General features: G+C 38.6%; 3 protein-coding genes across 8 annotated transcripts in view; 2 read left to right on the forward strand and 1 right to left on the reverse strand.

The window, feature by feature from the left end:
• Positions 1 to 1,343: 1,343 nt before the first annotated feature.
• arhgap15 (Rho GTPase activating protein 15) lies at positions 1,344 to 16,142 on the reverse strand. 3 transcript variants are annotated; one of them, XM_023290223.3, is made up of 13 exons: positions 15,986 to 16,142; positions 10,028 to 10,253; positions 9,887 to 9,958; positions 8,421 to 8,558; positions 8,249 to 8,338; positions 6,563 to 6,661; positions 4,311 to 4,446; positions 3,937 to 4,071; positions 3,530 to 3,628; positions 3,314 to 3,391; positions 2,713 to 2,847; positions 2,311 to 2,416; positions 1,344 to 1,786 (listed from the first exon to the last, which is right to left on the reverse strand). In XM_023290223.3, exons 1-13 carry the CDS (start codon positions 15,997 to 15,999, stop codon positions 1,603 to 1,605), a joined length of 1,512 nt encoding a protein of 503 aa, XP_023145991.2. In that variant the 5' UTR covers positions 16,000 to 16,142; the 3' UTR covers positions 1,344 to 1,602. The 3 variants fall into 3 exon arrangements, with proteins under 3 accessions (XP_023145991.2, XP_035813121.2, XP_035813122.2); XM_035957228.2 differs by lacking the exon at positions 15,986 to 16,142 and adding an exon at positions 11,988 to 12,141; XM_035957229.2 differs by lacking the exons at positions 9,887 to 9,958; positions 15,986 to 16,142 and adding an exon at positions 11,988 to 12,142.
• A 6,331-nt stretch (positions 16,143 to 22,473) lies between these two features.
• On the forward strand, positions 22,474 to 23,112 carry LOC111581855 (trace amine-associated receptor 1-like). The gene has a single exon (XM_023290227.3). It carries the CDS (start codon positions 22,474 to 22,476, stop codon positions 23,110 to 23,112), a length of 639 nt encoding a protein of 212 aa, XP_023145995.2.
• A 2,267-nt stretch (positions 23,113 to 25,379) lies between these two features.
• LOC111581845 (uncharacterized protein KIAA2012) overlaps positions 25,380 to 26,585 on the forward strand; it is a 29,960-nt gene continuing 28,754 nt past the window's right edge. The window contains exons 1-3 of one of the 4 annotated variants that reach the window (XM_055015435.1): positions 25,380 to 25,603; positions 25,682 to 25,746; positions 26,411 to 26,548. The gene's annotated coding sequence lies outside the window, so the exon portion shown is untranslated. The remainder of the gene's footprint in view (positions 25,604 to 25,681; positions 25,747 to 26,410; positions 26,549 to 26,585) is intronic. The other 3 variants (XM_055015433.1, XM_055015434.1, XM_055015436.1) reach the window with 3 other exon arrangements.

Genomic DNA, 26,585 nt, shown 5'->3' on the forward strand with positions numbered 1-26,585 from the left:
AAACATTTTCCAAAGGGACATTTTTTGTTGTTTTTCTGCCTGTGTAGATTGATTTTATTTTTGAACTCAGATTGCCAACAGATGATCAGAGAACACCTCAGATTGGGAAGTCCTGAATTTACCTGAGCGATCACAGCTCATAACAGCAGCACCTGGTCCAATAGAACACCTGAAGAACATCAAAAGAACACCTGAAGAACATCAAAAGAACACCTGAAGAACATCAAAAGAACTCCTGAAGAATCCAGAACCAAGAACTTCTCCTCTCAAACGCTGAATCTTTCCAGGTGAAGAAGCCGCAACAGGTGAGTGAAGAACAGTTCTGCTCCACAATGATAAAGAGCTAACAGGCTAAAGTTAGCAGCTAATGCTAACAGTCAGCTGCAGAGGTAGAGCTGAGTACGGAGAGCAGAAAGTGCCAGAATTCATCTGTTTGCACGCATTTCAAATAAAAACGCAGCATTTTACACCGTCAGAAGCCCAAAAATGCCACTTTTTACGGTGCTCTAGTGAAATAAGGTGGGAAAAAAAATGATGCAACTAGTGTTTCTATCTGCAATCTCGTTATACATTGTATAATGACAATAAAGAATATTCTTCTTCTTCAACAGCATAAAAAGCAGCATCTTAATACAGATAATTTTTGTGTGCTATGGCATAAAAATCTCTGTCTTTTTGGGTTTTGATGACATAATACACAGTCTTATGCCAGCATTTGTCAAGAAAAAATGGAGTTCTAATTGGAGCATCACAAAAATTGCCACTTTTTTGGGCTTTTGACGGAGTAAAAAGTTACATTTTGATTTTAATCTTATGCAAATTAAAGCAATTTCTTTGTTTCAGTCAACAAAAATACATTTTTATCTGTTTTTTCCCCAATAATATTATATTACTATTGTCTTTAAGAAAACAGAGAAAACTTTAATTCAAATTAAATAAAATAACACTGAATTTTCAATAAAAAATGAAAATCTTTGTTGCTAAAGTTATTTTTCTGAAAAACCAACCAAACAGGACAGTTTTGGTGCTTATTTGACAAAATGAGCAATTTTTTCTGTTTGTTTTCTGAATGACCATTTAATAAAATGCTCATTTTTGCTTTTCTTTGGAGCCAATTTATTGTTTAATGGGTAAAATTGTCAATAAATCATTTGTTGTTAGCGGCAGCTTTACATTATAAGTTTCAGTAGAGGACAGGTTGCTGTAATTCACCAGGTTTTAAAAGTCTTGTCCTTCGTGCCTCTTTTTAAAGGTGTCTGCAGTGTGAAGTTCATCACATATAACCAACATGAAACTTACCATCACTCAATCGACCATGGTGGCGTCCATTGAATTACATGGAGTTTGGTCCGAATTTCACACTTTTAATTTCCATTATTTACCATCATTCCATCATTTTTACAAATATACAGATGTACGTTATAAATACACAGTTAAAAATATTTATTTGCAGTACATTATATGGATGTGGTAAAGTTGCTAAAAAGGTTTGTTATTAAACGAGGTTTGGATGATGGCAGTTAAGCAATAATTCATTCATTAAAAGAAGTTTTCTGTATCGTCAGAAGGAATCTGTTTCAGTCCGTCTGGTTCCGACTCGTTTTACTTCCCGTCCATGTTGAAGATCTCTCGGCTCTCGATCAGGATGAACTCCACGATCTGGTTCTGGTAGACCATGTTCACCGCCATGTTCCCTCCGTCCAGCTCGGGCCACATCAGCGTCGGGCCGAACACAATGCCGATGCCCTGAGTGGACATCAGGTTCTTCTTGGAGAAGGCCAGGACTCTGGAGAACGTCAAGGAGAACAGAAACAGGTGTTAACTTGAAGAAGAAATTACAAAGAAAGTGTTGTTCAGGTGTAGTTCAGGTATGATTCAGGTGTAGTTGAGTTGTGGTTCAGGTGTAGCTCAGGTGTGGTGCAGGTGAGGGTTAGGTGTGACTCAGGTGTAGTTATGGTGCTGTTCAAGTGTAGTTCAGGTGTGGTTCAGCTTAGTTTAGTTGTGTTTCATGTGTGATTTAGGAGGGTTTAAGGTGTAGTTCAGGTGTGGTTCAGGTGTAGTACAGATGTATATTAGGTCTTGTTCAGGTGGTCCAGGTGTAGTACAGGTGTATTTTAGGTGTAGTTCAGGTGTTATTCAGGTGTAGATTACATGTGGTTCGGGTGTGGCTCAGGTGTAGTTTAGGTGTAGTTCAGATGTGGTTCAGGCACAGTTCAGGTGCAGTTCAGTTGTGGTCCAGGTGTAGTACAGATGTATTTTAGGTGTATTTTAGGTGCATTTCGGGTGTGTGTTAGGTGTAGTTCAGTTTACCTGTGCAGGTGGCTAAAGAGCAGCTTCATGGTTTCCTGGTTGGGTTTTGGCAGCTGCTGGATCAGTTTCTTCACAGCCTGAATTTTCTGTTTGGATTCTTTGATTTCTGTTCAGAGAAGCAGCAGCAGCGACATTAGTTAGACGTTAGGGTTGTAGTTTAACAAACGTTGTAGTTTAACAAACGTTGTAGTTTAGCATGTTGTCACTTAGTGTGTGTCTTATTCTAAATAGTTTGCAGTGTGTTTTTGTCAGAATGTGAAATCTCAGTGTAGCTTTTCGATCAATGAATTTGTTGTTTCAAAAGTGCATTTATCTTCGTAATAAAATGCATTCGAGAGGACACCTAACAGATTTATGGGGGGAAACTGCATGAATGAATGTATTTAGTCAGTTTTTACTCACTGACGGCCTCCACAAACTGCTGGAAGAACCTGAAGGGGAACAGCGGCTCAGGCAGCTCACGGAAGAACATCTTGAGGGCTCCGGTGACAACGTGGATGTCCTCCCACTGACTGTGGTCCAGGTCCAGGTCCTCCTCTAGGGGGCGACAAACTCACTGATGTTAGCAGGGCTGCAGATTAGACTGATGCTGAGGTGAAGACAAACTAAAATGTGTCTAAAAATCTTTACTGGCATGGAGACAGTTTCTGTAGCAGGTCAAATTGATAAGACTTAATAATAATAAATGTGATTCAGGTTCTGACTAACAGGAGCTGGAGTTTAGTTTGTTTCTTCCAGCTGTTTAGGATTATTTCCTCTGAGATAATTAAATACCTGCAGCATCAAGATCCATGAGAGACATTTAGACACAACAACAGGGACTTAAGTCAGGTCGGTTTGTGTGTTTTTGATTATTTTGTTCCTCTTTACAGTCAGTTTGCAGTCATTTTATTTTAATTTTTGGTCTTTTTGTGTCTTTGTGGTCATTTTGTGTCTCTTTGTGATCATTTTATGTCTCTTTGTGGTCATTTTGTGTCTATTTGTAAGTTTGGGTTAAACTGACCTTGATCAATGATGAAGCGGAGTTTCTGGATTGTGGCCAGATTTCCACTGACTCTGTAGATGCCGTCAACATCCAGACCTGCAAACACAAACCACAGTTCAGGCAGAAATACAAGAAACATTTTTTTGCTTTTACTGGATGCATAGCCAAATAAAACTTTAAATCAAAGTTGTGAAGTGGCTATGAGTATTAAACCCTTTTCTGTCGTTAACGTACCTCGCTTGTCGACGGCTTCCAAACAAACCCGGACAAACTTTGGTACCGTCGTTCCTTCACGTTCACAGAGAGTCAACAGATGGCAGCCGAACACTCGATCTGAGACACAAGTTATCACAGTCACATTTAATATTCATTATTACAGCAGGTTTGATCTTCAAAAGGGTTTAAATTATTGTTTATTACAATCAAAAACTCAGATTTAATCTAGATTAAAACTCTGAATCAGACTAAACTAAAACAGGTTAAAAATTTTGAACCAAAATGAAATAAAACACTTACTTAAACCAAATTTAAACTGAAGTAAAACCGATTTTGACTGAATAAAAGCTTAGTTTCAGACTGGAGGCAGAAATATGGAACTGTTCATACAGAAGATGAAACTAAAGAGATCTTTGAGAAGGAACCTTTGATGAGGCCTTTCTCCTGCAGCGTCTTCATGGATGGACGTCTTGTGATGAACTTCTTCAGGCGGTTCTTCACTCCGTTCTTGTCGGCGCTGTCTGAGGTGCTGTGCTTCAGCTTGGAGCTGCCGAACATGTCTGCAACGAGAGGTTCTGTTGGTTTCACCTTGAAATTAATCTGGATCTGTTCTCCAGCAGCTCCTGAAAGAACAACCTGAGCTCCACCATGTTCTAGTACTGAAGCTGTTCCATGTATACGTACTGATGGAACAACCTGAGCTCCACCATGTTCTAGTACTGAAGCTGTTCCATGTATACGTACTGATGGAACAGTCTGAGCTCCACCATGTTCTAGTACTGGAGTTGTTCATACGTACTGATGGAACGTCTGTGGATCGGGTTCTGTCTCTTGGTGTTCGGGGAGGCAGAACCATAGCTGGGTAGAGAACTGTGTCTGGGCAGGAACTCGGTACTGTTGGACCTCCGCAGAGGAAAACCTCGTTCATCTTTAGTCTGAGCAGAGAAAAGAGTCTCAACCAATCACATTAGAGCCTTATTACATTAACAATATAAACTGGACGGAACATTTGTCATTGCACTGAGCCAAATGTTCAGTTTATCATGAAAAATCAATGAGTCGTCCTTCTGGTCTCAGAATCAATGGATTCTTTATCTACAGTAACTTTACTGTGTTTAATTGTGTCAATGTCAACATTTTTTGTGGTGATTTTGTGTTTTTTGTGTTTATTTTGATCATTTTTGGTTATTTTGCTCTTTTTGTGTTGATTTTGTATCTTGTCGTTATTTGATATCCTTGTATGGTAATTTTGCTTTTGTTTGTGTCTTTGGGGTAATTTTGACCATTTTTGGTCATTTTGCAGGTTTTTTTGTGGTGATTTTGCCTCTTTTTGTGTCAGGTTGGCAGCTGCCAGGCCCAGATAGTGTCCTCTCCCCCTCTCTCTCCTCCCCTTTCTTCCTTTTTAGGTTTTCCATGGAGTAATTGCAGCGGCAGGTGTTCAACATCATCACCATCATCAGCTGGTTCAGGAGCAGATGGAATGCAGCCAATCAAGCCTCACACTCTGCAATAAATCCAGATGCCACTCACCTCTCAGTGCTGGATCGTGACACAGCCTGTAACAGTTCACTCGTCTACCACAGTTGTTTTGAAACTACTGATTCTCATGCCTGTAGTAACTCTGGTTGTCCTCCTTCGTCCTAGCTCCAGATCCACCTGTTCCTGCTTGGACTCACCTGGGTTCTCCGTCGCTTCTCTCTCTTGGTTCCTTCTGCATCAGATTCACTCACCAGAGCCGACTTGACCGCCTGGCGTTCTCACCATAACCTACCAGCTGCTGCAACTGCCTTGGACCATATGCATCCTGAGGTTTCCAGTTGGAGCCCAGTCTGAGAATCAGCTATTTGAATAGTTTACAAATCTGTTTCTGATAGTTATAGAGTTGCTTCATATTGTTTCAAAGCCTTAGTAGTTGAAATTATAGTTAGTATCATAGTAGCCTAAGTAATTTGCGAGCCTGTAGTTTCGTTATAGTTTTGAGTCGTGAAAACTTAGACTTAGCCTTTCTTGCCTGGGTCTTACCCACTGTGAGTTTGTGCCCTTAGTTTTTGTAATTAGTCCTCCTCGCCACTAATTGTAGTGAAGCGCTTTTCTTGAGTTTTCCTAGGATTAATTCCAGTTGTTATTTTCCTACGTTGACTTGTAGTCTGCTCACAGTCCTGAAAATAAACACCTTAACATCACACCAGTGTCTCTGCTTGTTTCCTGCACTTGAGCTCCATTGCAAATTGTAATATTTTGTGCTGATTTTGTCTCTTGTGTTAATTTCACATTCTTTTGTGGTAATTTTGCTTTTGTGTTCATTTTTTTTTGTCTTTTTGTCATGGTTTTGTGGGTAATTTTGATCATTTTTGGTCATTTTGCAGGTTTTTTGGTGGTAATTTTGCCTCTTTGTGTTTTTGTGTCTTCTTGTGGTAATTTCACATCCTTTTGTGGTGATTTTGCTTTTTTTGTGTTGACTTTGTCTTTTTGTGGGGATTTTGTGTCTTTGTGGGTAATTTTGTGTGTTTTTGTGGTAATTTGGGGTCCCTTTGTGATTTAAAAAAAAAATTCTAAAATCAAAACCATATTTAGTTTTTAGCCAGTGACACCTGGATGGATGTAAAACTGATCTGGTTGCAGTTTTTCCTCCTAAATGTCGTGTTTATCTGCTGTACTGACGAAGTTCTGAGGCTCAGAAATGAAGGGAAAAGGTCCAATAAAAAGTGATAAATCTGGACCCACCTCTATGGATGTCAAGAACCTGGAACTCTGAAATATTCATAATATGAAGGTAAAAATTTGCATAGTTGCAGTAAAATACTAAAGGCACTGGACATAAAGAATCAGCTGATTCTGAGGAGGTCATGGAGGAAGGTTTTACAGATTTTTTTTTTTTTTTTTTACCCTTTTGTTTCTAACATTACAGCATCACTGTTTATGTAGTTGAATGTCTTTGGCTTGTTGGATTAAATTAGACACACATGGATATTTACTAAGTAATGACTCTGAAAGATGATCAGGACACTGACAGATAATGACAGTTTTTATTTCTAAGGCGTCGGTTCTTACTGAGGAGTTGATGGTCTTTCTGATGGCGTCGCACCATTTGTTGGCTGTAGAGGAGCTATCAGTCTGGATGAGGTATTCACTGCCAGTGTTTGTTGTGATCTGGAACACCAAGACAAGACCAAAGAACTTTATCATGTCAAAGTGAAAACAGTTCTATAAAGTAATGAAAAACATAAAGTATGTGATTAAAAAGATTCACCCCTTTAAGTCAATATTTAGTAGATGTGTCAGTTCCCCCACCTCGGTTCCGGCTTCAGCCCCCAGCTGACCTCCCTCATCCTCCCCCTCTCCCTCCTTTCTATTAATTTCCCCTGGCTTCCTCCCTTTCTGTTCTCTCCCTCTGAAGCCTGGCGGAGCTTCCACAGCAGTCTCCTATCACTAATCAGTCTATCACTAATCAGTCTCCTATCACTAATCAGTCTGCTATCACTAATCAGTCTATCACTAATCAGTCTCCTATCACTAATCAGTCTCCTACCACTAATCAGTCTCCTATCACTAATCAGTCTCCTACCACTAATCAGTCTCCTATCACTAATCAGTCTCCTATCACTAATCAGTCTCCTATCACTAATCAGTCTATCACTAATCAGTCTCCTATCACTAATCAGTCTCCTATCACTAATCAGTCTCCTATCACTAATCAGTCTATCACTAATCAGTCTCCTATCACTAATCAGTCTATCACTAATCAGTCTCCTATCACTAATCAGTCTATCACTAATCAGTCTCCTATCACTAATCAGTCTCCTATCACTAATCAGTCTCCTATCACTAATCAGTCTATCACTAATCAGTCTCCTATCACTAATCAGTCTATCACTAATCAGTCTCCTATCACTAATCAGTCTATCACTATTCAGTCTCCTATCACTAATCAGTCTCCTATCACTATTCAGTCTCCTATCACTAATCAGTCTCCTATCACTATTCAGTCTCCTATCACTAATCAGTCTCCTACCACTAATCAGTTTCCTATCACTAATCAGTCTCCTACCACTAATCAGTTTCCTATCACTAATCAGTCTCCTACCACTAATCAGTTTCCTATCACTAATCAGTCTCCTATCACTAATCAGTCTCCTATCACTATTTAGTCTCATCCACAGAACTCCAGGCAGCTGTGGCACAACACACCTGTCATCCATCTCCTCCATAAAAGCTGGTCTCACACTCCACACCCTGCCAGATAGTAAACTCTGCTCCTGCAGTAGCTGGCTTATGTTCATGTTGTCCTTTATTATTATAGAATAGCGTTACTTTTTTCACCGACAAACCAAGCGGGCGAGCTGCTCCATGAACCTGGACGAGGGGGCCTACACCCTCTCAGGCGTCGCCAGTCTGCAGATGCAGTCGAAACATGTCAGCAAGGTAAAACCATCCTTTCTTTACTGATTTGTCAGTGATTGGGTGAACAGTCTCTAACATCTCAGCTGCTGAAGCTGGAACTCCTTCAGAGGAGTCATAGGAGTCTTGGTGGCCTCCCTCTCTAGTCTCTTTCTCCTTCAGAGGAGTCATAGGAGTCTTGGTGGCCTCCCTCTCTAGTCTCTCAGGTCTTGAGGACGTCTTGCTCCATCAGATTTATTCATGTTCCATCTTCCTTCCATTTCTTAATGATTAATTTAACTGGACTCCAAAAGATGTTCAGTGATTTGGGGAAAAAAACAAAAGGTTTGTGTTTGTTACCTGGAAAACATTCTTCCTGCTGGATTTCTCTTTTGCCCATTCGATAACGGCTCCACACAGCTGGACCACATCTGTCTTCCCTCCTGGTTTCTGAACACAGAGGAAAGCTTAAAGAACTGGAGGTTCAGTAAAGATGCAGCAGAGATGAAGTGGATTTGAAGTATTTTCCTACCTGACTAGTTTCTTGTTTGTCTTTGTAGAGGAGCAGCTGGTCTGAGGTCAGCACCGTCCACATCAAAGCCCAGTTCTTCCTCTGCTTCTTCCCGCTCTCTGAGATTTTAGCGACGTTCAGGTGTTCTTTCAGCTCCACCTGCAGAAACACAATATTCACTCACTGCAGACTCTGTTGGACAGATTGTGTTTTACATGCAGAAAAATTGCATTTTTTAAAAATTCTCAGCTCATGGTTCTCAAACAGGTTTCCTTTTGTTTTCTTGACAAATTCCAACATAAATGTCACAATACTAGCAGTTTCTATCTTTGCACATATAACAACATACATATTAAACATATAGGAACACCTGTTTTTGTTTTCTACCAATGAGTCCACATCGCCATCAAAAGATCCAAAAACTGGAATCTTGTCTCGTCATAATAGTCCTTTACTGTATCCATTCCATCATTACTATCAACTAGAAACTATTCCAATTGTGTCCATTCCAACTTAAAATGTGTCCAAAATGACCTAAAGTTTGTCCAAAGCAACTCAAAAATTGTCCAAAACAACTTAAATCCTGTTCAAAATGACTCAAAATTGTCCAAATGGATTAATATTGACATTTTGGTACGTCAAAATATCTAAAAACTGGAATCTTGTCTTGACATAATTACTAAACATCAGATTCTATTGATGTTAGAGCCTCAACAGTTGGTGAAATGTTGACCAAAGACTGTATTTTAGTAGAAATATGGATCCATCCATATATATATATATATATACACTGACAGGAACTTTATGGAGACACAGTTCAGCCAAAGTTTGAAAACTCTGCGAATTTTCTTAATTCTCAAGGGTCAGTAATTATTTATTATTGTCATTTTGGACAAATTTGAATAATTTTGTACAATTTTCAAGTCAATTTTTGACTGGTTCCAAGTCAAAATATCTAAAAACTGCAAACTTGTCTTTACATATTTACCACATATCAGATTCTACTGATGTTAAAGCCTCAAAAGTTGGTGAAATGTCGACCAAAGACTGTATTTTAGTAGAAATATGGATCCATCCATAGATATACACTTACAGGAACTTTCTGGAAACACAAGACCTCGTTCGAAAATGTTTCCCTTTCTTCCATTTTCAAGAACCAATAATCAAAGATAGGTCCTCCATCGGATCCATTCCATCATTTGGATCGTCTGAAAACTATTCTGTCTGAATCCTCACCAAATTTAATGTCTCTTGGAGTGATAATTCTGGAGACATTGAATCATTAAAATTACCTCACTGGATTTTTTGAGGGTGAGAATCTAGAACTTTCCAGGTCTGAAAACAGATGAACTTCTTAAAATTCAGCCAAAATATTTAACAGAACTTAGTTTTGGGTCCCAAATAACAAATAAGAACAAAATCGGAGGCGGTGCAGCAACGTATTTCCTCAATTCTGTCTGAACTGTGGTTTTTCAGGTTTTACTCACCAGTGGCTCAAATAATGCGACTCCTGAAACAAGAACGTTGTGCTGCGACTGATTCCTGCGATGCCGAGAGATCTACAACAGGAGACGGCAGTTAGAACCTGAGCTGAGGTTCTGCAGCTGCTGGTTCTGAGTTCTACGTACCGGTTTCTGAGGGAGGTCGGACTCCTGCAGCACCATGGACTTGGACTGACTGAGGCGCTCAGTGGAGCTCTGGTTGTTCTTGATGCGCATCTGAACGGCTCCCTGTGCTGCTGTGCTGCTCTGCAGGGGAAGAACCGGAGGAAGAACCGGAGGAAGAACCGGAGGAAGAACCGGAGGAAGAACCGGAGGAAGAACCGGAGGCTTCACCGCCTGGAGGTTGGTGATTCTGGACAGACACAAATCAGGTTTTCACAACTTTATACGAAGGCTTGATGTTTCTGATAGAATCAACCAAATGGAAACAAAATCACCACAAAATGACACAAAGACAAAAAATCTCCACAAAAAAGCTTGAAATTACCCCCAGAAAGATGCAAAGCACCACAAAAGAGACAAAATTGCCACAAAAAAACAAAATCTTCAAAGAAAATCACTTCCAGAAGATGTAAAATTACCACAAAAGAGGTAAAATTACCACGATTTAAAATCGCACCAAAAAGCGTGCAAAAATCACCTTAACCAAATGCAAAATCACCACAAAATCTCAATAAAAATGCAAAATCACCACAAAAAACATGTGAAATTGCCACATAATTGCTGAAATTACTCCAAAGAAACATAGAATTGGCACAAAAAGACACAAAATCTCCACCAAAAAGATGCAAAATCACCACAGAAATGGTGAAATTACCAAAAAATGACAAACTCAACAGAAGATGAGGCTAAATTACTCCCAAAGTCTCACTTGTCACAAAAAAACGTGCAACATCACCCCAAAATGGCTAAAATTACCTCAAAGAAACTCAATCACCTCAAAAGGCAAAAAATCTTCACAGAAAATGCAAAATCACAACAAAAAAGCATATGAAATTGCCACCAAATGATTGAAATTAACCCAAAGAAACTCAATTTCCTGAAAGGACACAAAATATCCATTAAAAAAATGTAAAATCCCACCAAAGATGCCCAGTCGTTCAAAAAAGAGGTAAAATTTCCATTAAAAGGCTCAAAATCAACACAAAAAGATGCTAAATTACCCCAAAGACTTAAAATCAGCCCCAAAAACCTGCAGAATCACCATAAAATGGCTGAAATTACCTCAAAGAAACATAACACCACAAAAAGACTTAAAATCACCACAAAAAATGCAAAATCACCGTGAAAGGACAGAAAGTCACCCGTAAAAACTGTTAAAATTACCACAAAAAGATGCAAAATAATCAGAAAAGAGGCTAAATTACCCCAAAGATTTAAAATTACAACAAAAAAACTGTAAAATCACCATAAAATGGCTAAAATTACCTCAAAGAAACATAAGATCACCTCAACCAAATTCAAAATCACCACAAAAAGATGCAAAATCAACACAAAACTGCAGAAATTACCACAAAGAAATACAAATTCAGCAAAGAGAATTTCTCATACTGGTCTGATAATTATTTCCAGCACCAAAACATTAAATAGTCATATATAAATGTATAAAAGAAGTTAGAACATAAAGTTAGTGTAAAATATTAAGAAGATAAAAAAAAGATTTAAATACATAAACACTGTTTGCATGTAACAAAAAATGTGATTTATGAGGACATTTACAGTTTTTACAGTTAATATGTAAATTAATGCTTCTTTTTCTCTGTGATTTAACAAAACTGAGAAAATCTGTGAATTTACAGTAAATTGATCCTGAAATTACAGTAAAAATCTCTTTTAAAAAGTTTTTTTTAACTTGTGGATTCTCTCAGACGTCCTTAAGCTGCTCTCTTAGAAGTCCTTGATGATCCACTGTTGTATTCAGTATTATTAGCAGCGTTTCTCTGCATTTTAGGTCATATTTATCTGAAGTTACAGTTTAACTCCAGATGTGATGCAGAAATGTTGATTATTTTATGCGTTTATGAAGCTGTTTGCAGTTTAAAAGCCTCTGATTAGTCTCTTACAGAAACACTGTTTGCAAAACAACCTGTGTTTCACCACCAGAACCTTTGGTCCGACTGCAGAGACGTTCCCTCTTTTCTGTTCGACTCGGTCTGAGGTGGTGAACATCCAGCGCTTTCTTTCCTGTCTGGGTTCCTGTTTGCAGCTCTGGTTGCTTCACTTCACTTTCACAACTTCTGTCATCTTTGCCAACCAGCAGCGCTACAAAAACACATTAGTATCACCAGCAGATAGGCTGAGAGCCCAGGAAAATGAAGATAAACCTACAGCAAAATAAAACAAATGGAAGAAAATGGAAAATCATCCGCAACAATAGTAAAATACCCAAAGTATGACACAAAATAAAATACAAAAAGATGCAAAAAATAATTAATATGTAGCATAAAATGACCACAAAAGGCAAAAAAAAACCCAAAAGTGGTTCAAAACAAGCACAAAAAGATGTAGAATCACTAAAATGTGACAAAATGAACACAAAAGGCAAAAAAATGACCAAAATTTGATGTAAAACAAACAAAAAGTATGTACAATCACAAAAATGTCACATAAAATAAACATAAAAAGATGTAAAATGATTAAAGTGTAGTGTAAAACCAAAAGAAAACATGTAAATTGACCAAAATATGACACAAAACAAACACAAAAAGATGCAAAAGCACCTAAATGTGACAGAAAATGAACACAAAAGGCAAAAAACAATCAAAATTTGATGCAAGACAAACACAAAAACATGTAAAATCATTAAAATGTGACATAAAATTACCACAAAAGGTAAAATAAACTACCAGATGTCACACAAATCATGCACAACGGAATGTAAAATCCCCTAAATGTGACATGAAGCAAACACAAAAAGATGTAAAATCACTAAAAATGCGACACTAAATTACCACAAAAACACAAAGTGTAACACGAAACCAACAGAAAACATGTAAATTGACCAAAATGTGGCACAAAGCAAATAAAGAAGAGGTAAAATCACAAAAATGTGACACAAAATGAACACAAAAGGCAAAAAACAACAAAAATTTGATGCACAACCAACAAAAAAAGACATAAAATCACAAAAATGTGACACAAAACGAACACAAAAGGCAAAAAACAACCAAAATGTGACACGAAACTAAAACCAAACAGGAAAAACCCGTAACATAACATTAAATAGTTAAAGCTGTTTATAAAACTTGTCTTTAATAGTGGTTTGAGATAAAAGTGAAACCGATGTGTCATTTTGAGTCACTTTTAGGATCAGGATGTTTGTTGCATCACAGTCCTGATGTCAGAACTAAAAGTGTAAACATGTTGGACACGTGGAGAATCTTCCTCTATGAAACCGTTTGATCAAAGCACAAAATATGAGAAAATAGTTGAACCACAGAAAGAATTGCGTCTAGAGGACGATCCTGGTATAAACAATGATTCTTGTTGTGCTTCACTGTCAGGACCAAGCATTCACTGTGGTAGTCCTGGTCAGAAGAGACACAAAATGACCACAACTGGACAGAAAACACCACAAAATGACCAGAAAAACACTCAAATCCACCACAAAAAGACATAAAACCATTCTTGAAAGTTTACCCAGAATGCACTTTTTTTAAACAAAACTTGTCCAGAATGACTCAAAAATTGTGTAAAATGAGTCAAAAGATGTCCAAAATAACCCCAAAACTCGTCCAAAATGGTCAGAAACTACTCAGTTTCTGCCCAAAATGACAAAAACTTCTCCAAAATTGCCAAAAATGATCAAAATGTGGGTAAAAATGATTCATTCATGGTCTAGAACTTGTTCTGACCGACCACTCTGTGCTTCACTGTCAGGACTATGCATTCACTGTGGTAGTCCTGGTCAGAAGGGACAGAAAAGAAGCACAATTTGACATAAAACAAACACAAAAACACACAAAATCCACCACAAAAAGACAGTGTCTGTCATTTCTGCTCTTTTCGTTGTGTTTTTGCATCTGTTTTTGGCAATTTTGCATTTTTTGTGGTGATTTTGTGTTCCTTTGTTATAACTTCGGCCCTCTTTGTGGTGATTTTTGCATCTCTTTATGGTAGTTGTGGCCTTTTTTGAGGTGATTTTGCATTCGTATGCAGATTTTTAGTCTCTTTAAGGTGATTCTGTGTTTCTTTGTGGTAATTTTGCCTCTTTTTCTAGTGATTTTGCTCCTGTTTGTGGTAATTTAGTATTTCTGTGTGGTGATTTTGTGTTTCTTTGTTATACTTTCAGCCCTTTTTGTGGTGATTTTGAGTTTTTTGTGGTAACTTCAGCCATTTTGTGAAAGTATTTGTGTCTCTTTATGGTAGTTTTGGCTGTTTTTTGAGGTGATGTTGCATGTTTCTGTCTTGATTTTGTGTCTTTTTATGGTGATTCCGTTTCTTTGTGGTAACTTCAGACATTTTGTGGTGATTTTTCATCATTTTGTGGAGATTTTGTGTCACTAGGGTCATTTTATGTCTCTTTGTGGTCATTTTGTGTCCTTTTGTAGTCAGTTTATGTACTTTAGCCTTTTTTGTGGCAATTTTAAGTCTTTGGGGTAATTTTTCCTCTTTGAGTGGTAATTTTGTGTCTTTCTGTGGTAATTTTACCTCTTTTTGAAGCAATTTGCGTCGCTTTGGGGTAAGTTTGGATTTTTTTGGTGGAAATTTTGTCTTTTTGCAGTAATTTTGCTTGTCTTTGTTACAATCTTGGCCCTTTTGTGGCGATTTTAAGTCTTTAGGGTAATTTTATATATTTTGTAATGATTTTCCATCTTTTTGAGGGGATTTTCTTATTTCTATGTTGATATTGTGTATTTTTGTGGTGATTTTCCATCTTTTTAAGGTAATTTTGCATCCTTCTATGGTGGTTTTGTACTTTTTGTGGAGGTTTTATGTCTTTTTATAGTGATTTGAAGTCCTTGGCTAATTTTGCTGGTTTTTGTGGTGATTTTAAGTCTTTGGAGTAACTTCACCCCTTTTTTCAGTGATTTTGCCTATTTTTATGTTGATATTGTGATTTTTCGGGTGATTTTCCATCTATTTGTGTGATTATATATTTTTTGTGGTAATTTTGCATCTTTTTATGCTGATTTTGTATTTTTTGTGGATTTTTGTGTCTTTGGGCTCTTTTGGAGTCCTTGGATAAATTTAGCATCTTTTCGAGATAAAAAAAAATTACCCACATTTTCTGAACATTTTCTCAGATGTGTTTTTCCTCCTAAATGTCATGGTTCTATCTGCTGGACTCATGAAGTTCTGAGGCTCAGAAATGATGGAAAAAGTCCATTAAAAAGTGATAAATCTGGACCCACCTCTATGGACTTCAAGGCCCTGGAAAACTTCAATAAACATACTAAAGTTAATGTAGATAAAGATTAGACAGATTCTGCAGTGTTTAGGGAGGAGTTATTGATCTTTAATGGATTGAATCTGCGTTGTGTTGTTGGCTAACTGCTGACGGCTTCTTCTGTTTTAATGGAAATTCAAACATTGAGGTTTAAACGGGAGTTAAAGCAGCAGAGATGATGAGTTTAACGGAAGATCAGTGCCATTAATGCTGAACAGATATTTGAAGCTTCACTGTGTTTCACCTCTGTGGGTTTGAAGCTTTTTCAGTTCGAGCTGAAACCACAGAGCGACTGCTGCCAGAAATATAAAGAGCTGAAGCCTCCTCCACCGGAAACACAGTGAAACCCTCCAAACAACGGAAACTAGAAGTTCAGTCAGTCATGAAGATCTCTCATCTCTTTACATAATGTGAACAACAGACTAAAAACTAACCACTGGAGTCCAGAACTGAAATACAGCCTTTAACTCTGACTTATAGCAGTCTGTCTTTAGGAAACATGTAGATTAGTTCGTTTAGAAACATCTGTGGAGAACCGCTGTTTCATCCGTCACACTTCAGCGACTGAAAACCAGCAGATTAATAAATCCACGAGTGTTTAACGTCTAATGATGTGAATTCAGCTGCAGAGAAACCAGATATTCAGACCACGAACTGAAGCCGAGCATCAGAAAACAGAACGGAGGGTTTCTTACCTCGTACTCGCCATCGCAGAGCGTCGGATCACAGAAGACGAGACGCAGACAGTTAGAGGAAGTAAGCTTCATCACATGGCTTCTTCAGATCTGTCTCACATTGCCGCTGTCGCAACACTTCCTGAAAACTAAACCTCCGTCTAATGTAGCCCACCAGACGATCAATAACCAATAATCAGGACGCCAGACTGTCAAAAAACAATAATCAGGATGCTATACTGTTAATAATTAATAATTAGAAGACCATACTGTCAATAATCAGAAGACCAAACTGCCAATCATCAATAATCAGGATGCATTTGTCAATAATCAATCATCAGAATACCATACTGTTAATAATTAATAATCAGGATACTAAGGTATCAATAATCAGAATACCAGACTGTTCATCAATAATCAGAATAAAAGACTGTCTGTAAACAATAATCAGGATACAACAGGATTCATAATCAGGATACCAAAGTATCAATCCATAATCAATCGTAGTCATTAAACTGCTGCAGTTTTGCTGCTGAAACTACGATCCATCCCATAATATGACTCTGCTTCATTAAATAAACTTCTTGTTGTTTATCCTCATACAGATGAAGACGTTTCCTCCATGAGCTGACATTAAGGTTCCTTCTAATGAGCTTCCTGCTGCTCGCTGTCTCCTGAGGTCTCCAGCTGATGGTCCTGATGTAAGCTGCTGCAATCGGTCCATCCTCTGAGGAACCACCTCAGGACCTCCAGCGTGTCCTGAGACCTTTAAACTTCCTGTGGTCATTAGATGCTAAACGGTCAACATGTTGTCATCGCTCGTGTTCCCCAGAGGCTAATTAACCTGAAACAAACATGTAGCAGCTGTCCGCTAACGGGAAAAACAACAGCTAGAGTCCCACAGCTGGTTCCTGTCCAACAGGTTACCGTACAAGTAAAAACATCTGGGTCATCTTTAAAATGTTACCAGATTCATCCAGTTAAATCCTCTGGTCCTCACTGTGGGGTCATTATTACTCACTTTGGGGTTGTTTCTCCTCACTGTGGGGTCATTTCTCCTCACTGTGGGGTCACTGTTACTCACAATAGGCTTATTATTATTCCGCCAAGGAACAGGCAGAGTTATGTGACGATCGGCGTACGTTTGTCTGTGAGTCTGTCTGTCTGTCTGTCTGTCTGTCTGTCTGTGTGAAACATTACTGAAAAACGGAGCAACAGATTTGGATGAAATTTTCAGGGAAGGTCAGAAATGACACAAGGACCAAGTGGTTAGATTTTGGCAGTGATGCAGCTTATAGTCTGGATCTACAGCTTTGTTAAAGATTTCCCACTGGGAGATATAGCAGCTGGCACAGCGTCACTGTAACCATGATGTGAACACTGTGTCAGTTACCTGCTGACGATCACATGATTGCATCCTACTACAAACTGACTGATTTATCAGTTGGAAATCATCCAAGGAACAAATGATTTAACTGTGGGGTGTTTCTGAGTCCTGCTACATATTTAGGTCACGCAATGCAGCAAACCCCAGCCAGACACGTTAAGTTCAGCCGTCAGCCTTATTTTGAACACAAATCCACCTTCCTGTCCTTCACTTATTCCTTCACAGTAAGAGCTTGTCTCCATTCCAGCTGCTTCTAAGTTCAGACACATCCTTTGCTAGACGGCAACAGCTGGAACCGTTGTCTTTCATCTTTATTTGAATTTTCGGACTTTTTGGCAGCGTCTTTGCCATGTCAACAAACCATGTCTTAGAGAATCCCTTCCTGTGCTGCTGGAATGGTGACAAAATAAAAGCCCGCAACATTAAAAATATGTCTTCAAAATAAAAGCATGGAGGGAACGGTTATTTTAACACTAGCAAAACAAAGGCTTGCCAAAAGTGATGAACTGATCAACAGACTTTTATAAGAGTAATTTACACGCAATTTGATATTCATACATAACATGCACATACATAACACATGCTTGTCATTTTGTGTCTCTTTTGGCCTATTTTTTCTCCCCCTACTATAGATATTTGAAGACGTGAACAAAATTTTCCATCTATTTGTAAAGTCTTCTGGAAATATGGAAAAATCCACTCGGTCAAAATATACATACAGCAAACTGAATGATCAGTTTTGATGATATAGAAAGTTGTGTTAATCAAATGTTCTTAGTTCCATGGCCTCTTAACTTCTTCTGAGTGATTCCAGTCGACTACAGCTGCTGACTCCTCTGATCCAGTTCAAATAGAACCCATTAGATCCACTCATTAGACTCAAACTCTACAGTGGGAAAGTCTGAGGAGCTCAGCAAAGATCTGAAAAAGAAAATCATTGACTTGAACAAGTCAGAAAGTCACTTGGAGTCATTTGAAAGCAGCTTCAGATCCAAAATCATCTGTTTGTCAGAATAAAGTTCATGGTCCAGTTGTGTTGCTGCCACCATCAGGAAGAAAACACAAACTATCACCTGCTGCTGAGAGACGATTGGTCAGGATGGTCAAGAGTCAACCAGGAATCATCAGAAAGCAGGTCTGAATGAATGAGAAGCTGCTGGAACACAGCTGTCAGTGTCCACAGGGTTTTACATCAACATGAGCTGAGAGGATCCATGAAGAAGGACGTTCTTCCTCTAGAAGCAGAACCTTAAAGCTCAAAGAAAAGGAAAGGCCTTCTGGAGGATAGTTCTGTGGTCAGATGGAAGAAAAACTGAGCAGAAATACAATTGGAGAAGGTGAGGCCTTTAACCCCAAGAACACCAAACCTACCATCAAGCATGGAGGTGGCAGTATCGTGCTCTGGTTCTTTCTAGAAGAGCTTCTGGACTGGTTTCAGACTGGATGTTGGACTGGTTCTGGACTTTCTTGGGACTGGTTTATGTTTGGTTTCAATCTTGGTTCTCCTGGTTTTGGATGTGATTTAAAGTTGGTTTAGGATTTATTTTACTCTGTATCTGGTCCTGGATGAGGACCGGTTTCAGGGGGTCTTGGGCTTTTTTAGGAGTAGTTTAGGTTTGGTTTTGGTACCGATATTGTACAATTTTGTTGTTGTTGTTGTTGGTTTGTTTTTAAAACTTTTTTGGGACTGGTTTCAGTTTTGGTTTTGAACTGGTTTCAGACTGTATTTTAGCAGATTCTGAACATGTTTTGGACTGGTTTAGGTTTGATTTAGGTCCTGGTTTTAGACCTTTTTTGGACTGGGTTAGGACTTTTGTGTGGGTCTTTCTTTAACCCCAAGAACACCAAACCTACCATCAAGCATGGTGGTGGCAGTATCATGCTCTGTGGAACTGGAGCTTTACACAAAGTAAATGGAATAATGAAGAAGGAGGATCACCTCCATGTTCTTCAGGAAAACCTAAAACCATCAGCAGAAGGTTGATCTTGGACACAGTTGGATGTTTCAACAAGACAATGAGTCCAAACACACATCAGACGTGGTAAAGAAATGGTTCCATCAGGCTGGAATGAAGGTTCTAGACTGGTCTCCCCAAAGTCCTGACTTAAACCCATCAAGAACCTGTGGACTGACGAAGAAACAAATCTGAGTCAGAAAGACGACAAGTTTAGTTGAACTGAAGCAATTCTGTCCAGAGGAGTCAAAGATAAACCAGAAGATTGAAACCAGAAGAACCCAACTGAGGAGGAAACAGACAAATTTAACCAAATATTAACATTTCTGTTTGTATATTTATGACCCAGCAGATTATGTTACAATTCCAGAAAACCTTTAATAAATCTATGAAAGAACCAAAATCAATTCAATAATTTTCTTTTTCTGATCTTTGCTGAGCTCCTTTTTAAACTGGCTCAGAGGAGTCAGCAGCTGTAGTCGACCGTAATCACTGACAAGAAGTTCAAAGGCCCCGGCCACAAGATTGTAGATGGAAACCAGAAGAACCGAACTGAGGTGGAAATGGATAAATTTAACCAAAAATTAATATTTCTGTTTGAATATTTTTATGTTTACTCAGAGGAGTCAGCAGCTGTAGTCGACTGGAATCACTCAGGAGAAGTTAAGAGGCCATGAAACTAAGAAAACTAGATTAACACAACTTTCTACATCAATAAAACTGATTGTTCAAGTTGCTGTATGTATATTTATGACCCACCAGATCTCCAGAAGACCTTTAATATTAATGACTAATGATTTTTATTTATTAATTTATTAGTTTTTTGTACTTGACAACAATTTGTGTGTTTCAATGACTCCGTCATGGAAAATTCTGAGTTTCCATCTAAGCGAACCTCCGTCTGCTGAAGGTGGAGGAGTGTTAGGAGGTTCCAGGTATAAAGGAGCTGCAGAGATGTGCCTCCTCTGTCTGTGATGATGGAGGAGGAGGTGGAACTCTGCTTCCCTCAGCTGCTCAACTCCTCCTGCAAGAAGCCGAAGCGTCCTCAGCTGCAGCTGGTGGCGACGTTCATGGTCCTGTCCTCCATCACGCTGCTCACCACCACCCTCAACCTGCTGGTCATCGTCTCCATCTCACACTTCAAGTACGCTGACACGGGTTGAACTGGAAAAAACAGCAAATTTAACTCAGAAACATGATGCTGCTGCAGGTTAAACTGAATCTGCTGCCCCTTGACCTGATGTTTCTACGGGTTTGACTGATAAAGCTGTAAATGTAACTCATGAAATTGATGTTTCTGCAGGATAAACTGAAGCTGTAGCCCATTTAACTGACACTTCTGCACTTTTCTATGATGTTTCTGCAGCTTTAAATTATGTTTCCAGGGGTTTAGGTGATGCTGCTGCGAGGTAAAATGATACAGCTTTAAAATTATCTCATGAAACTGAAGCTGCTACAGGTTTAAGTCATGCAGCTGATGTTTCTGCATGTTTACCTGATGTTTCCACAGGTTTAACTGAAGCTGCAGCCCGTTTAACTGATGTTTCTGCTGGTTTAACTGACAAAGCTGCAAATTTAACACATGAAATTGATGCTTCTGCAGGAAAAACTGGTGCTGCTGCAGGTTTAAGTGATAAAGCTGTAAATTTTACTAATTGAATTGATGTTTCTGAAGCTGAGGCCCATTTAGCTGATATTTCTGCAGGTTTATATGATGTTTTTGTCGTTTTAAATTGTATTTCTACAGGTTTAGGTGATAAAATTAATAAACTGATGCTGCTCCTGGTCCAACTGATAAAGCTACAAATTCAATTGATAAAACTGATGTTTCTGGAGGTTAAACTGAAGATGCTGTGAGGTAAAATGATAAAGCTATAAATTTAACTCATGAAACTGATGTTTCTGCAGCTTTAAATGACAATTCTGCTGGTTTATTTGATGTTTCCACAGGTTTAACTGGTGAAGCTACAGACTTAACTGATGTTTCTGCAGGTTCAAGTGATAAAGCTGCAGATTTAACCGATGAAATTGATGCAACTGATGTTGCTGCACGTCTACCTGATGTTTCCACAGGATAAACTGAAGTTGCTGCAGGTTAAACGATAAAACTGTAAATTTAACTCATGAAACTGATGTTTCTGCAGCTTTAAATTATTATTTAAAAAATTATTGTTTCCACAGGTTGAAGTGATGAAGCTGCTAATTTAACTAATGAAATTGATGCTGCTGCAGCTTTAAATAATGTTACTTCAGGTTTAACTGATATTTTCAGTTTAAAATTATGCTGCTGCAGATTTATGATGTTTCTGCAAGTTTAACTAATAAAGCTGCAAATTTAAATCATGAAATGCATGTTTCTGCAGGTTAAACTGAAGCTGCAGCCCATTTAACTGATGCTTCTGCAGGTTTATATGATGTTTCTGCATGTTTGACCAAAGTTTCCACAGGTTTAACTGGTGCTGCTGCAGGTTTGACTGATAAAGTCGCAAACTTAGCTAATTAAATTGATGATTCTGCAAGTTAAACTGAAGCTGCTGCAAGGTAAAATGATAAAGCTGTAAATTTAACTCATGAAACTGATTCTGCTGCAGGTTTCACTGATGTTTCTACAGGTTTAACTGGTTCTGCTGCAGGTTTGACTGATGTTTCTACAAGTTTAACTGATTCTGCTGCAGGTTTGACTGATGTTTCTACAAGTTTAACTGGTTCTGCTGCAGGTTTGACTGATGTTTCTATAAGTTTAACTGATTCTGCTGCAGGTTTGACTGATGTTTCTATAAGTTTAACTGATTCTGCTGCAGGTTTGACTGATGTTTCTACAAGTTTAACTGGTTCTGCTGCAGGTTTGACTGATGTTTCTATAAGTTTAACTGATTCTGCTGCAGGTTTGACTGATGTTTCTACAGGTTTAACTGGTTCTGCTGCAGGTTTTAGTGATTCTGCTCTTTGTTGCTGCTGTTCTATAAACCTTTCTCCCCCTCCTCTGCAGGCAGCTCCACACTCCCACCAACCTCCTGCTGCTCTCTCTGGCCGTCTCCGACTTCTTCGTGGGCATCTTCACGTCTTTCCAGATGCTGCTCATCGACGGCTGCTGGTACCTGGGCGACTTCATGTGCGTCGTGTACCAGTACCTGTCCTACATCGTTACGTCGGCCTCCATAGGGACCATGGTGATGATCTCGGTGGACCGCTACGTGGCCATCTGTGACCCCCTGCGCTACACCGCTAAGGTCACCTACAGGAGGGTGCAGCTGTCGGTGTCGGTCTGCTGGATCTTCTCCACGGTGCTGCAGACTCTGCTGCTGTGGAGGAACCTGGAGCGTCCCGGCAGGTTCGTCTCCTGCTCCGGTGAATGCGTGGTGGGCATAGACTACGTTTCCGGCCTGCTGGACGTCCTGCTGTCCTTCATCGGGCCCGTCGCCGTCATCGTGCTGCTGTATCTGAGGGTGTTCGTGGTGGCGGCGTCTCAGGCCCGAGCCATGAGGTCCCACGTGGCCTCGGTGACGCTGCAGGGCTCGGTGACGGTGACGGTGAGGAAGTCTGAGATGAAGGCGGCCAGGACTCTGGGCGTGGTGGTGGTCGTGTTCCTCATCTGTCTCTGCCCTTATTTCTGTGTTACCCTCACAGGGCAGGACGCTCTGCTCAACCCTTCATCCGTGGCCTTCGTCACCTGTCTGTTCTACTTCAACTCCTGCCTCAACCCCATCATCTACGCCTTCCTCTACCCCTGGTTCAGGAAGTGTCTCCGGCTCATCGTCACGCTTCAGATCCTGCAGCCCGACTCCAGCGAGGCCAACGTGCTGTAGAGAAATCACGCTTTGCATCCGCTAACATTACAGGAAAGTTTGTGATCTTTAATGTAGTGGAGGTTAGCGTGAGCACTGTGTCTTAAATCTGTTGTCTCTCTTCAGATTCTGCAGATCTAGTGTACAGAAAACATGAAAACCTGCTTCCCTTTTCCTTTGGACCCACAGTTTTTCCAATAACTGCCTTTCAGAGCTTGCTTTAATGTGATATTTGTGAGTTAACTTGCTTTTTTCTGCCCCTGTATGGTTTGGAAAGTGTCTTAAATTCATTGTCGCTCTTAAGATCCTGCAGCCTGAATCCAGTTTGCACAAAACATGAAATCACGCATTTCTTTTCCTTCATTGCATCCACTAAGATTATAGGCAATGCAACAGTTTGTAATCTTTAATATTGTGGGCATTTGCAGGAAATGTGATTATTTTATGTAATGTGTGTTTTATGCAGTGCCTTAAATTCTTCAGATTCTGCAGATCCAGTTTGCACCAAAATATGAAATCACACGTTTTTTCCCTTTGGAGCCACTGTTTTAACAATATCTTCCTTTCAGAGCTTTGTTTTAATGTGATTTTTTTTCTGCAGATTCGCGTAATTTTTCGGTTTTTCGGCCCCTATCTAGCTCAGAAAGTGTCTTGAATTCTTCAGATTCTGCAAATCCAGTTTGAACAAAACATGAAATCACGCTCTGATCCTTCACTGCATCCACTACCATTAGTAATCAACGCAGCAGTTTGTCATCTTTAATATTGAGGAGTTTATCATGTATCTTACCTCCAAAACATCTATGAATGCGAGCTTTGTTGCAGATTTCTGTTAATTTCCTTTTCTTGTAAGTTTCAGAAAGTGTTTAAACAACATGAAAACCTGCTTCTTACTTCCTTTACTGCCACAATTTTTCAGCTTTTTACTTTCAGATCATGTTGAAATGTGATTTTTCTCTGCAAGCTTTGCATCTCATATATATAATCATGAAATATATATATATACAGGACATGCAGATGTTTATAATCTTTAATATCGTGGACGTTAGCGGGCAAAATGTTCAGTCTAAACACAGTTTATTCATAACCTTCTCTTCAAAATGTATATGAATTTAAAACACAAAAACCTGCTTCTCTCATGTTTTAATGTGATTTTTGTTGGTAGAAGAGGCCGACACACTGAGAAAAAACATGAAATCCTGCTCTTTTATTATGTTCCTGTGAAAACTAAGAATTATTTCGCTCATTTTCAGAACATAATTGAATTCTTGTTGCTGAGACTCCAGCAGGAGGCGCCGTTCCTTCAGTCCACCAAGCACCAGGAACCTGTAAAAAACTGATTATTTATCAAAACTAAACGCTGCAGATTAGTTTTGTGTTTAGTTTTAAGACTGATTCAGCTTTTACATTCATATTTCTGTAGTTCAGCAGCTTCTTTTGTCCTGTTTTTATCAAGAAGGTCTAAAATATATGTAAGAATTTAGATTTCCTGTTGGATAAAAAGAGAGATTTAATAATAATGTTGGTTCGTCCTCATTGCTTCAAGGCTAAAATACATGAAAGAAACTATAATGTCTGAATAGAAAAAATATTCTGATTAAAAAACGTCGTTTTAACTGGATGTTTGTGTGATTTCTGTTTGCTTTGTGAAGTTTTTAAAATTCTGAGGCAAATAATCAGATGTTTTTACAGGAAAAGGTTTTAAATGTCAGTTTTTAAAAAAAAAAAAAACAAAGGAAAAAATTTTATACAATATTTAAGATTAAGATTAAGATTAAAAATCAGAGTTTGCACGGTTCTTTGATAGACAAAGCAAAAATAAATGTGAGGTGGAACTAAGCAGGTGGAATAAGAATAAAACAAGAGGAAAAAAGATTAAAAAACTGAAAATGTCGACATAAATAAACACAAATACACTCGCGTCACATTTATTTATTTTGTACTTTTAAACAGCTGTTGATCCAAAATAAGATACATAAAAAAGTCACACTAATATTTCATTGGAGCCTTTAGCTGTGAGAACGACACACATTCACTGTGGCATCGTGTCAATAAGCTTCTGCAATGAAAGCATGTATTTCTGTCCAGAGCTGCATTCATTTTCTACCAAGATCTTATATTGATGATGGGAGAGTCGGACAAAGCCTTCTCCAGATTATCCCAAAGATTCTCAGTGTTGAGGTCTGGACTCTGTGGAGGACAATCCATTTCCTGCTCCCTGATCCACTCATTCTCAATGTGAGCCCATGAATCCTGGCATCGTCATCTTGGAACATAAAATAGTGTAACCCGCCTAAAAAGGGGTTAACTAATAATCTTTATTCATTTCAATTATTATTTGTCCCCGTTTTGCGTTTTTGAGTCATTTGTAGTTTTATTTTGAAAACCGGAAGTTTATTTGTATAGAAACCGGAAGTAGTGCTGTGTAATACTCACTCTCGCCTAGCGAGTTAATACGTCTGGAGCCCAGGCTTCTGTTTTCTCCCGTGTGAGTGTTAAACGAGGCAAAAAGGTATGCAAACCTGGTTCTTTTTCTTTGACACTTCAAATTTATTTGTCAATGATGTAAACCTGTGTAATTTCATTTTAGAAGTCCGAGGACCGACAGGGAAGCATTGTGTTGCCCAGGTTTTCTGGTAGAAACCCCCTTCCTTGGTAAGCTAGCTCTGAAAAGTTCTCTGTGATTGTGTGTGTGGAAAACACCACGAGGTGAATGACGCTAGGCTTTTGCACATTTTATGTTGTTTCTGGTGAATGTATTTCATGTAAAAGGAATTTATTTTATGGTTTAAAAAGAGAATTCATACTGATTTTGCATATTTCACTAAATAGGCACTTTGTGAAACTTTTACACTGTTAAGTGCATGGTCATTTTCTTTTGTGATTAACTCAGTGAAGTTCATTTTAAATAAATTAACATGGTTAAAAGCAGCAAAGCTGTAATACACGTCAATGTTGTCATTTTAAAAACAATGTATTTCATTTATTTTCATTTTAAATGAAAAAGTTAAATGTTAAAAAGAGATACTACATGCTGAAAAAGTGAGTTATACGTATTAATGTGTCTTTCATAAATTAGTGAGTTCATAAGTAAAATGTGGTCCCATTATTAAAATTCACTGTAATTACTAAAGGTTAAAATGCTATATTTTGACTTTTGAATTGATTAATGGGAAAATAATAATTGTTACGTTTTTGTAAACAATACTACTTCATTTTCTTACCTGAAATGAAAGTTTTAATGTTGTACAACACCTGGAAACCTATTTAGATTATTTTGCTCATATTATCCTGGACTATAAACCTGTTCTTCATACAGGTCAGGTCTTTTTGTGATGCAAGAAAGAATCGAGAAACACCAGTCCTCCCACAAGGCAGACTAGCGATCCATTTGATGGCGAGCCTCCCATGACGAACTGTGGAAGTCCACCACACCTCTTAACAAGTGGATCTGGTGGTAGGATCGTGCAAATCTTGTTGTCCAACAACAAGAT

This window comes from Amphiprion ocellaris, chromosome 11 (genome assembly GCF_022539595.1).
Source record: "Amphiprion ocellaris isolate individual 3 ecotype Okinawa chromosome 11, ASM2253959v1, whole genome shotgun sequence".
NCBI lineage: Eukaryota > Metazoa > Chordata > Actinopteri > Pomacentridae > Amphiprion > Amphiprion ocellaris.

Excerpts from the sequence above, each read along its gene's own strand:
- arhgap15 (XM_035957228.2), bottom strand. The coding sequence starts at position 12,070 with ATGTTCACCACCTCAGACCGAGTCGAACAGAAAAGAGGGAACGTCTCT. Across the intron at positions 3,629-3,936 it reads GGAGAAAGGCCTCATCAAAG|ATCGAGTGTTCGGCTGCCAT; the intron begins GTTCCTTCTCAA and ends CTTGTGTCTCAG. Across the intron at positions 1,787-2,310 it reads CTCTTTAGCCACCTGCACAG|AGTCCTGGCCTTCTCCAAGA; the intron begins GTAAACTGAACT and ends GACGTTCTCCAG.
- LOC111581855 (XM_023290227.3), top strand. The coding sequence starts at position 22,474 with ATGGTGATGATCTCGGTGGACCGCTACGTGGCCATCTGTGACCCCCTG.